The 12,964-nt window shown below is 35.2% G+C and overlaps 1 protein-coding gene across 1 annotated transcript in view; it reads right to left on the bottom strand.

Moving 5' to 3' along the window:
• The window catches only part of SMARCA2 (SWI/SNF related, matrix associated, actin dependent regulator of chromatin, subfamily a, member 2), a 116,502-nt gene that overhangs the window by 54,140 nt on the left and 49,398 nt on the right, over positions 1–12,964 (bottom strand). Inside the window, exons 12-21 of the mRNA XM_036402793.2 lie at positions 11,960–12,090; positions 11,709–11,769; positions 10,226–10,326; positions 9,791–9,938; positions 8,011–8,174; positions 6,286–6,352; positions 5,605–5,715; positions 3,860–4,102; positions 3,447–3,560; positions 1,405–1,512 (exon numbers count right to left, since the gene is read on the bottom strand). Coding sequence (XP_036258686.1) covers positions 1,405–1,512; positions 3,447–3,560; positions 3,860–4,102; positions 5,605–5,715; positions 6,286–6,352; positions 8,011–8,174; positions 9,791–9,938; positions 10,226–10,326; positions 11,709–11,769; positions 11,960–12,090 — 1,248 coding nt within the window. The remainder of the gene's footprint in view (positions 1–1,404; positions 1,513–3,446; positions 3,561–3,859; positions 4,103–5,604; positions 5,716–6,285; positions 6,353–8,010; positions 8,175–9,790; positions 9,939–10,225; positions 10,327–11,708; positions 11,770–11,959; positions 12,091–12,964) is intronic.

Genomic DNA, 12,964 nt, shown 5'->3' with positions numbered 1-12,964 from the left:
CTAATTTGCTCCAAAAATGTAGTTCATATTTGTTATAAAAATAATTTCCTAGAGCTTTCCATCTGAGAGAATTGTCTCTAATCTCAGCTGGGTCCAGGCCAGAGCTGTAGAAGGACATGATTTTTTTCCTAACACAATGGTTGCTTGATCATTGAAGCTAAGCAATCTTAACAACCACCTCCCTTTGCTGACAACAGGTAGCAGTGATAACAGAGTTTGATTTAGCATTTAAAAAAAAATCAATTAAGAGAGAGTTGCAAGAAAGGAAAAATTTTAGCCCCCTGGGGAGAGAAGAAGGCAAGGGAAGTGTTCAGATGACAGCAAAGGCAATTTTAACCAGTTAATCACAAAGCCAGGTAGAGAAACAGGTAGGGAAAAGTACATGGAAATGTCTGAGCAGATGAAAGAAAGAGACCAGAAAAGGAAGTGGAAGACTGTGATACAAAATGAAATTTTTTAGGACAAACATAAAGACACCAAACTGAAAAAATGCATTAAAAATACAACTGAGTAATATGAATTAATGTCTAAAAAGTGTTCAAACTATGAAGATGCGTTTCAATATCCAGTGAAAAACAGCCCTTTTTCTGGAGTTTAATTAAGCACCAGTAAAGAAAACAATTTGACTGCAAAGAACTAGGAAGGTAAAGTAAGATACTGAAGAGAAAAATCACCAAAATATTTCTTTGTACCAATGTAAAATTAAAAAGGATAATGGAAAGACTATATGCACCCTGCATCAGCAATATACACACTAGAGGGTGCAAACTGAAACTCTTATATTCTAGATATTCTGTAGTGTCTGTTCAAAGTATTTCACATTTACTATATTTCAAATCTGTTATCATGTGAAAAGTTGATGAATGGCAATTTCTTTACTCAGTAGTGACTGGATCAAACCCCATGACAGCATAACCAACATTTACTACTACAAAGTCTAAATCTGACTATATGACCTTGAATCTTACTGATCTCTTAAAGAATTTTGTCACCAACAGACCTTGTAAGGATGAATGCAAGCATACAGTCCTAGCTAACTGAAACAAGACTTAACTAATAGCTCTGAAAAACAAGATAAATGACCTTCTCTAGCCATCATTCCCACAATCACAATTATTCAGATATATTATTGAATCAAGCTCAGCCAAGGAAAATGCAGGTTTTTTTCAAACATTGCCTATTTGCAGAAAGGCAGTGCAACTACACTGAATACAACTGAATGCAGCTACACTTCTCTTTGTGTATAGCTGCTGTCTTGTAACTGAAAGGCATGCCTGAAATTTCTCTTCCCATGGGAGATACCTGTAAGGACCTATAGATTAATTTTATAAAACAGAAGTCATGTTATTAACATGTTCACTCATAATACATTATTTTCTTTATATTTTAGTCTTTCTTTTGTACCTTCTTGTCTTTTTCAGAACCATCAGTGAGAAGGATCCCCTTGGCTTGCATGTGACGATACAGGATCTTTTGAAGAGCTGACATATCACATTTGATCACATATTCCACCTGGTATTAAAAAAAACCACAAAACCATGAACATGCGGGCATAGTAATGTCAGTGAGAACTAACTGCAGGTTCTTGTCATTCTACAACAAAACAAAAAAACCCTACTAATCTTTTATTTACCAGATCACCACATAAAATTTCCATGACCAGCAATACAACTGCAAGCACAGAAATGAGTATTTGTGAGTCACAGCTGCAGTGAGACAGCTGGATCCTAAAGATGCAACTGCAAGATTACCAAACATACTTTATTTCTCACTCTCTAATTTTTAAAATCTAAAAAAATAACTTAAAAATAATTATGAAATTCACATGCAACTAAAAAACTATTTTATGTTTAATAACCAATTGAATTTATTTTGTCTGTTAAGTATTATAAAAATACCAAGCAAAGCATCATAAAAATATCATCACTATATATCTAGTAATTATAAAGTCTAACTGGCATAATGTTTATCTAGACTGCCACCATTTTCTCAATATCCACTAAAACACTAGGACTTAATACAGTATTACATGATTGCTACATTCAGCCTGACTTGCTCAGCTTTGCAAAACTATATTTAGTTCTTAACTGCATACTAGATTTAAAAATAGTAACAGAAAGACTTCACACACCAATTTTATGTAATTTTTTCTATTGCCAAATGTCCAGATTATAATCACTACAGTTTTATTAAGTTATGTCAAATAAAAACTGTAACATAACAAAATCACACTAGTGGCTACAAATCTTTCAAGCTATGAAAGAAAGACAATGAGTAAGATTTCTCGTGTTTAATAAATAAACAAGAAGAAAACTATCAGGTTATTTTCTTCTCAGAAAGACAAGAGTATAAACTACTTAAACAGAAGTGATTTTCTTCAATGTTTACCAACATCTGCAAGAGCAAATGAACCTGATTAGGCTTCTGCCCCCAGGTTCAATCCTCGTGGCTGGATAAACTCCTTTTTTCAGTTAATGGCAACAAAAAGAAACATGATCTTCTGAGTATGAGTGTGTATGTAACTTGAAAATTTTGCCTCGCCAGTGCCTATTACTGGATTTGTCAGTGGTTTGATTTAAGTATTATTTTCAAATGCAAACATATTTTATTCTCAAATAAATTCTTCTGAGGATATTGAGAATTTGACATTTGAAGGAACAGAAATTTGCAACAGAAGTAGTATTTACATGATTACAAAGATGAAAAATAATTTTAAAATGCCCTTCTTTGTATTGTCTCTAAGCATTTGTACACAGCTCTCCATTCATTTAGCCAGTCGGCTCATAACACACCTTATAGATATTTCAGTTTTGTTTGGTTTTAATCCAGTTTACCTTAAAACCAGTTTTTCCTTATCACACCTTCAAATTTACTTTTTTTTATTTTAGTTGCTGTTATTCTGTGAAGAGGGATGCAGAATTGCAGAGGAGGACACAATGGGACAAAATGAGTTATCCAGAAATGAAAACAATTTCCTTCGAAATCAGAAAATAATTTTATGTTCTGAATTAAAATGACACTAGTTAAAAATAATTGTGCAATTTCAACAAGACACTTCACACAACTCCTGAATGATAATAAACCAAATTGTGCCTGCTTTATAAAGTGCAGTAGTCCCTCAGAAATTTCAGTGAACTAGCTTCAACCCAATGCAAGAAAGATGGTATGGGACAGAATTTCATCCTCAGTGTACAGCTGGCTCATATATTGAAACCAGACTATAATGCATAGAAGCTGTATATCTTACACTGGTTACAACAAACACATATAAGGTTGGAGAGGAATCCTGAGAATGCAGACACTTCAGGTACCCAGGTTTCCTTAGCTTTCTCTGAAGAGGTATAAACAAACAAACACTAAAGAAGTCCTGTTCTGCAAAATAAATCTCAAAACTAAATGCTCAGAAAGATTATTAAACCCCTTCCAAAATCCCTCTCATTGCAAACCTTTTCTGGGAGTTGAGACTCAACCTCCTTCTTCAGTCTTCTCAGCAAGAAGGGCCGAAGCACTTTATGCAGACGACGGATGATCAGAATAGTTTCTTCCTCATTTAAGTCCACCTAGAAAAGTTTATAAGTCACTACAAGACAACTCAAATATATTAGTTAATGTCTTCTCTCACATGGACTGCTAAAAATGTGCAATGATTATTTGCATCTTACAACCAAACTGACACTGAGTCAAAAAATGCACTTTAAACATTAAAATTTTGGTATTATAAAAAAGGGGTCTTTTAGTTATGTTAAATCCTTAAGTATCAGCACAAGTTCAAACACTAATCCATCTGAGTAAGCTCTTTTCTGTTTTCATCAAAGTGGTTTATTTCTGATCTTTAAAAAAAAAACTGCTGCCACAGTACCCTTTCTCCAGTCATGGCAAATGGAGCATTGAACCACTGCTCAAAGGTGCTACAGCTCTTGAAAATGGTTGGAAGAAGGAAATTGAGGAGAGCCCAAAGTTCAGGCAATTTGTTCTGCAAAGGAGTCCCAGTCAGCAGGATTCGCCGAGGGGCCACATAGTGAGTATTCAAGACCTGAGTCAGCTTGCAGTGATGGTTCTTCATTCGATGGCCCTCATCTACTATCATGTACTTCCACCGAATCTGAAAGAAAAAGAAGAAAAGCTGGCAAAGTTAGAAAAGGCCAGACTTTGTCAAGGTCCTCACGACAAGTATAAAACAAAAATACTTAAAGCCTGAGACATCAATCAGTCTCAACCTTGAGGAAAGCCAAATCAAGCATTATGCAACTATCAGTGTCCTTGCTACCAACACACAGAGAGACAAACACTAGGTACACTCAATCTGATGGTGAATTCTGACTGGAATTGAACAGTTAACAGCAAGCAGATTCCTTCCATTTTTGGGAAAGATTAGAATGACTGGCTCTTCAAGGCCAGAATATGGTTCACAGTGGAGAAAAGAAACCATATAAACTGCAAATAAATCTGTCTGTAACAAGAACCTTGACAGGAGAGAAAAGCCTTTTCAGATAAAGGTGAGTACGCTCATAAACAACAGCAACCCTGAACTTTATTTTGTTTCAGCTAATACTAAGTTTTTACTTCAAAAGAAAGCAGCATAATTAAAAACATCTCAGTTACTGCATTTTCAACTAAAGTTTCTATTTCTTAATAAGAAATCTTAAATGCAATCACAGCAGATGTTGAAAGCTGTTGTTCAAGCTCTCTGTTACCACCTGTACTACAACATACTGACCATATGACTAGGAAGGCCTCAGTTTGTACTTTTACACGTGCTACCTAATTCCATTTCCCAGGACAGGATGAGTGGTATAGTGCTGTCCTTCTATCTTTCAGAAAGAGTGGGGGGAAAAAAAGGAAAAAGAACAATATGTAGTCTCAAGCTGTCCTCAAGCATTCAGAATGATAAGAAGAAAATGCACTGCCTTTGTATTAGAAAGGACAAACAAGTGATATGCAGTAAATATGCAGAATGCAACAGATAAAATGAAGTGAAAATGAACAATAAAACTACAGGAAAACCAATATGGTTTCTTTGTATAGCAGAATACCTCTGCTTTGTGCACACATGAAATAGTCTTACAGTATAGTAGGCTTTTAAAATTAATTATATTTGATACCTACCTGTAGAAAAACAGTGAGCCCCTAAGAAGTGCAAGGTGTAGACTCTTTAGCCTGGACACCAAATTCATGATATAGCTGACTATTTAGTCATGTGGGGGAAAGTGACCACAGAGCTGGAAGGGCCCTAATAGGAGTCAGTTTTAGGAAAGAAATAACAGGAAAAGTGAAAAGTCACTGATGCAGATTAGGCTGAATACTATGCAGAGGTGAGAAAAGTCATGTTCTTCCAAGGACAGCCAGGTATACAGTAATGACAGAATTGCACAAAGAAATTAGTCCCCTGGACACATTTGGGAAAATCCTAGTGTTTACAGAAGGGACAGCTGTGACTGAGAAGTTCAATCATAAACTGAGAAACAGAAGTGTAAATGAAAGGGATAACTTTTATTGAAGGACAGAACAACCAGGAACTTCCCCATAAAACAAAAACATGTTTTGTGGTATGTACCACTTGAAGGTGTCTGGGTCTTGCTGTAGAGACATAATAGTCAAAATTACCTTAGCAAGGATATGTTTGTCCTTTATTATGTACTCGTAAGTAGTTAAAAGAACATTAAATTTTCCACTTCGAAGCTGAGGAACAAGTGAGCGGCGCATTGCAGGTGTACCCTAAAAGAGAGAGACATGTGAGTTGTTATTCTTTACTTTGATGAAGAAAAAACATTGTTTTTATGAATTACCAGATAATAAGCAATCAGATGAACCTGCAATCCTACCATACTGTGAATAATACATTGACAAAATTCCAGACCTTGTCAGAGTGCCTTCCCTAAACCTCTGCTAGACTGCAAAGCCACTGATGGGGCTCACGGAAATATAAAGCCAGTGGTCTGGTCTCCATACAAATTGCTTGACTACATCACTACTACAGGAGCCAAACAAGAAAGTATTTAGCTAGGAATAAAATGTTAGGTAGTTACCATTCTTAACTCTCAGCAGAAGCCTTGCAAATGTGATAATTAAATATTTGGTTCTGCATTTTGTACAATGATTTACAGCTGTTTTACTTCTACAATCTTTCACAGTTTATTACAGTCCTCTTAGTGTGGCTAACTCACACTGCTTAGTACATGACAAAACCTGATGAGCGGATAGTTTAAAAGCTTGCAGAGACAGAGGAAAAACTGTCTCTAGTTCTCATTCCTGCAATTCTACAGTCATATAAAAAGCAAATCAAACCTTGTAAGATATCTTCACCACTGAAGGAGCCCATTTGTCAAATTCATATGTCCAATTGGATAAAGTCCTATAGAGATTATAGAGAAAAGGTAACATGTTTCATCATCTGCAGATCAAACTTTTTAAGGGTTTCCAAGTGGCTGCCAGCTTTTCAACACATTTTATGTAATCAACCCACAGAAATAACAACTTATTTTAAAAATGCACTTTATATACACTGCAATAAAATACAAGCATTTCAGAGGGATACAACCAGGAAAAAAATGTGTGAAACACTCATCCTTCTTGTATTCATGGCCCTTTCTGAAACCACTAAAAGTAGCGTTTCACATGCACCTTTATACTTTGGAACATAGTAACAATAAGAACAGTGTCTCTGGACAAAAAATAGATTTGCAAGTTCCTCTATACTAGATATATCATCCAAAAGTGGACACTACAGCTTTTCAAATACAGCCCAATGAAACTGAAAATAGACTTTATCTACTGTGCTCTACTCAAGCAGAACTATCTGTGCTCTACTCAAGCAGAACTACTCGTAGTGCCACCAACCACTACTTTGAGGATCCATTCTTGCACTGTTTCTGCTGTTTTACCCCAACAAAAAAGTTGCTATATAGTGAAGCTAATTGCTATTATGAGACAACAGCAAAAAAAACCCTTGAGGCTTTTCAGCTGCTTGCTTTTTTTTTCCTCTTCTTAGTGGACCAATGATGACAGCAATACTAGCAAGGTAGAAAAGGCAGAGAAAGGCAGCTTTTAAAATGTATAAAAGAAAGAACTTTCATCTCTTCTGACTTTTTAAAAAAAACACTGGAGTACATAAAAGAAATCATATTTTTTACTGTGCCCACATGAAAATTGACATTAATAACACTCCCACTATTTTTGTTTTATAGATCTTCTCCCAGGTGTTTCTTTTCAAACTAAGCTTATAATTTGTGTTCATACAATTAAGCACACCTGTGGCATTTATCTTAGTTAATCAGTTACTACTACAGCACAGCCAGAAGAGAGGACACCTCAAAAGAAGTCAAGAGATGACTACAAATCAAATTTATCCTAATTCTAGGACAAATTTGCATGCTCAGCACAATTGGTGGACAAATTAGCTAATGAAATTACCAGGGAACCTCTCAACATCAATCAAGTCAATTACACATAAAAATAAGATAACGATTCCTCAACACAAGATTTCTACAATGACTGACATTTTTTATTCAAATCACTAAAACCCACACCTGACCTTTGGAGAAAATAAAACGTGCTAAAAGAAATTTGTAAAACAAGCAGCATTTTGAAAAGCTAAGGCAGAGCAAAAGGGAGGTAGCACAATAAACAATCATAATCTGCACACCTGACAAAAGTGTGTATAGCAATCAAGGCTACATATATCCACGGATACCTATACAGTACTTAAAAGATCAACTTCATTAAAGTATGCTTGCATGATATCAGATGAGGCACCAGCTGCTTAAAGAATTAAGCAAGAGATTTTTATTAGCAGTTAAAAGCTGAAAAGTGAAGTGCTTGCATGCAATAGGAAAGAAAAAACATCCCCCTCATTTGGCTTAAGAGTGAATTACAGTAAATTCAATACAGTTTGCCAAAATTAATAGACTCAAGTGTTTTACCAGCTTTCTGGTTTTGCCAGAGTGTTGTGTTCCAAATAAACCAATCTGCAATGCTTAGGACAATAATGCCAGAATGAGACCCATTACTTACGACAAGGGAACAATGATGAGATAGGGGCCATTGAGTCTTTTGTGCTCCATCAGGTAAGTGATCAGAGCAATAGTTTGTATTGTCTTTCCTAGTCCCATTTCATCTGCTAAAATTCCATTCAGATTGTTATTATAAAGAGAAACCATCCACTCCAGTCCCTGGAGCTGAAATGAAATGAGTTTCAGTTATTTAAAACCCACAAAAATAATTAACAATAAATCAGCAGCACGGAACTAATGTTCTGATGTCCCTGTCTACTTATAAGTTAAATTTCCTTTAGTAATACTATATGCATGGAGACCCCTGCCTATCTTTACATGGAAAAAATGTTCTGTTTAAAACACTCTGTAAGATAAAGTCAAATTTCATGTATAAAGGTTTTACTACTGCACACAAAGCAATAGAGGCACTTATAGTAAGGCTGATAAACACCACAGCAGGTATTTGTTCCTCAGTTTCAACACTCTCAAATGCTGAAACTTTCTGTGTGTATTTCATGACATTTGTGTGTGTCAATTAAAATCTTTCAAAACCAAACTCATCAAAACCGCACAAAACACACTTGCAAACTGTATCACTGGTATGCTAAAGCTCTTGTAGCACATGTCCACTTAGTACCTGCCATTCAAAACTCCACATCAGAGTAGGCCACCTTTGTCCAAATATGCCTTGTGTATGAAATTCCAGAGCTGGAAGGGAGCCAGAGTTCTGTAGCTTAGCAGTATCTACATAACAGAATTTCACACTCCAAGGAATGCTGCTAGAAAGCACTATTCCCTTCTCAGACAGATTTTCACATGTGTGTATCACATTACTGATGGATGCGTGAAGTTTCTGCTCCTCATATCCAGAGTTTTGGTGTCTCCCATGCATGGAGAGAGCAGGAAATTAGGTGGCCTGAGAATGTTCAGAGGAAAAATTCTACAATACACTCTTGAAGTAATTGTCTGCTCTTCCTGCAAGACAGTATCCAAAATAACTGTCCATAATAATTGCAAATTTACTGGCCTTACATACATGTGGACTGATTCATATTTACTATTAAGTCATCAAGAGCTGACTGGAATCTGTAGTGTCACTCTATGTCCCACCTACAAAGTCACTTCAGAACTGAGGAAAGCTCTTTTGTCTACATAATTATTGTTTTATATATACAAGCGATGTTCTGAATAGCGATAAGATGCAGGTTATCAGAGTTCACTGGAAAGTTGTGTGATAGCAGAAGTGTAGAAAATATGCATCAAGGACATTCTCAATCACATGTGAATCTAGCTTATATCAAAATAGTAAAGGTCTTGGTTACTAAATCCAGCGAAAGTCTGTGAAGAACATGTGACATCAACCTCCACAGCAAAATATTTATCTTATTTTCAAGTTATTACCTTATTTTCAGTACCTATCACTGCCCCAAAATATTCGGACATTAATTAAAAATAAAATTCTAAACTTGTAAATATTGGAAGGAGGAAAATACTGTTAACCCACCAAAAGAGTAAGAAATCAAAGTACAAGTCAGTTAGAAGGATGCCAAAATCAAAATATTATTCACCTGCAATGAAGAACAGGTAGGGGTAGCTGTAAAAAATTTGTATTGTTCAAGGAGTATGTATGTAACATTAACTGTGACAGGTATCATTGCTTTGTCCAAACTTCCAAATTCTAACGTACTAGAGCCTTTGTACTTCTTAACAAATTTTCAGTTTGCCGTTTGAAAGATCAGACTGAAATGTTTGGCATAATCCCAAGTTTTAGGTATTTTATTGTTTTAATGATTTCTCACCTGATAATGTTTTAATGTGCCATTAATAAGAAGGGAAGACTGCTTTTCCACCCTTTCAGTGATAGCATGAGCAACAGTGTAGTAGGACTGAGACCCTCTAGCACTATATTGCATGCTATATTCATCATCCACATCTTGTTTCGCTGTCCTGGAAAGTAGAAAAAGAACTCAAGTGAATTCCTACAAACAAGTATTTTTTGATCGTGGCTTACATGTCTAAAGAAACAGTTCAAGTCCACAGTTGTGAGTGAGGTGAGTACACCAAAGGGTGCAAGATTATAAAGAGTATACAATTAAATGATCATGCTCCTTCTCCTGCAGGTATTTATACCAGAGAAGTAAAGCAATTCACTGTAATCTACAGAAAGCTACTCCTGTGAAACACCACTGTTAGATATCACAGTTCCTAATAAGCAATACTTAAGGAAAACTCACTCAATGATTTGCTTTGCATCTTTCTCAGAAACTTCCTCACTGTTAGGATCCAGAAGTATCTTCTCATCTGTTTCTAATTTGTTTGATTCTTCTTCCTCATCCTACAGAAATACAGAAAAAGAACAGAAGTGCTGGGTAGTGTAATGTGTACCTCAGTCATACTTTCAAATGGCATTCTCATACTGGTAGCTTTCATTGGTCAGTGTTTTATGACAGACATCTGAATCATAAGGTTCAATTTAAACCTATTCTGCAATAAAATTGCACTGCAGCATAACAAAATGATTGATTTTTGACACACACTAACAAAGGAAGTCAATAATACTTTGAAATAAAAATTATTTTCCCCTGTAATGATCTTCCTTAACAAAGGCTTTCTCTGATTACCATATTCATGGAGAGTATTCCAATACCATGTGTATTTTTTTGTGTTGTATTCTAGATGTCTGATAAATTAATAAGGCTTAAAATACTGTCACGTACTACTGATTTAGGCCTCTAGTTTCTTAATTTTTTAAAATCAGTTATTTTCACTCTTTTGAAATAACTCATCTTTTGACTACTGTTGCAGCAGATAGCATTAACTTAAAATCTCACTGAGATTCTAAAATCTGACAGATATCAGGCCCTTCTCTCCTACCTTAATACTAACAGATGTGTAGAATTACAAAACCAGAAATTACTCCTACAAAGACACACCGTAACATCATACAGTCCAGTCAATTTCAGTGGTTGTTTGGTCCAGTAGTGTAAAGACTAAACTTAGGAGATCTGAGTACTATACCTAGTTCTGCTACCAGACTGTTGATTGAACATTGTCCTTCTCTATTCCTCATTTCTGTTCTCCTTTAGAAAGTACTGATCTGAAAATGCTATGCAATTATCACTATTCATTATTCATAGTATGTAATATGATGACCCTGCAAAGCTGAGATCTTTGTATGGATTAATGGTAAGATTCTTTTTAGAATTTTTATAATAACAGTATTTAAATCACCATCCAAATACTCAATCAAATAAGCCTACCCTGAAAAGTCTGAATATAAATCCCTGTCATAATCCCTAACATTTTAATACACATAAGTAGTAACCATGATTTTTATTGCCTATAAAACCTTCAATGCATAAACCTTGAAGATGTTAATTTCATTCAGCACAAAGCCACAATGCAGCATTTTCTGAGATGTATTTTAAAACAGGAACCTGCTAAATCCTCTGGTTCATTACCATTCACAATCACAGTAAAATATTTACTCTTCCTAACGACAATTACCAGTTAGGGCTTTACAGAGTATATAAAGAACAAATGCTAAAATTCAAGAACTACAGAATCAATTAATTTTCCTGTTCGTAACAGTCTTAAAGCACCTGCACATCTGCTATCACCTCCCCTCTCTTCACTATGAAGAAGGGGAAAATTAAATATGAAATAAGTACTTTTTTTTACTGTATTGTCACAGTATTTCTTTTTGAAGATACATACCTCCTCCTCATATTCAGAGCCACTTTCATCTTCACTGTCTGATCTGGGAGCAACTTCATAGCTATACAAAAATGACAGAAAGATCGTGAATTACAGTTAAAAGGGGGAAGCTAATAGGTTCAAAACATCCCCTACTCAGCTTACATATAATAAATTGAAACAAGAATAGAATTGGTAAACAAGAAAGTATAACATGAAAAACATCAATGCAAACAGGAAAAAACAGTCTACTTTGTATACTAGCTACTTACCCAGGGTTCATTTCCAGCCAAGCATCCAGCTGACTTGCTTTGGGTGCTTCTGGTCCAAGAAGAACTTTGCCTGTTTCAGTGTGAGTCACTTTGACTGGAAGGTCACTCATCTGACTGCTCTCATCTATGGGCTAAAAATTCAAGTGACATTTTACACTATAAGGCAATTGAACTTCATACTTTGCTTACATAATAAAAAGAACTAATAGCACTATCAAAATTGCAGTTCTGTACAACCAGTGAAGTTTTGTTATTAGATGCCACACTTTTCCACTAAGCAAACACTAAGTCACGGTATTCTGTGTGTAACATACTTTATGTGACATCCAGAAATATATCCCAATATCTCAAGTAAATTAACAAGAACAACATGGAAAAGAACACGCTATTGGTTTTTGTGGACCAAGACACAAGTTATGTATTTTATAGGCCTTTAATCCTGTTGTTTATACCAACAGACATCTGTAACAAAAAAACACAGAGTGACCTTATGGCTTTTTTTTTTTTGAGAAACAAGAATCAAACAATTCAGTTAACTTTCCAAGTAAAGGCCTGTTTTAAAGATTCACTGTCCTAACTTCTTCAACTAAGCTGATGAAGCACCTGTAAGAACAAAATCTCTTATTTGTGTTGTAACAGAACTAGAATAGTATAATCACTCTTTATGTTATTTCTTTGCCCTGTTTAATCACAGATTTTTTTACTTCAAAAACTTTTTGCTTTCTAATACTGTTTTTACCCAAGAATATTTTCTAAATAAACACATATGAGCAAGAAAAACTAATTCTAAACAGTTCTAAGTAGTGACTGGTCAGAGTGCTAAACACAGCCAGTTTCCATTAATACTGAACTTACAGGAATATTATGTGCATTTTCCTTGTGCAAATACAAATATACTGAAGTATTTTTGCTATAACTCTAACTATACTAGCAGAACGATCACTTTCAAGTATAAAAAGAGAGCACAAGTAAAACAAACACAATTCTAAAGTCTTTAAATAAAAA

This window comes from Molothrus ater, chromosome Z (genome assembly GCF_012460135.2).
Source record: "Molothrus ater isolate BHLD 08-10-18 breed brown headed cowbird chromosome Z, BPBGC_Mater_1.1, whole genome shotgun sequence".
In the NCBI taxonomy this organism is placed as follows: Eukaryota; Metazoa; Chordata; class Aves; order Passeriformes; family Icteridae; genus Molothrus; species Molothrus ater.
The sequence above is the reverse complement of the archived record's forward strand: the minus strand, read 5'-3'. Positions and strand labels throughout refer to the sequence as shown.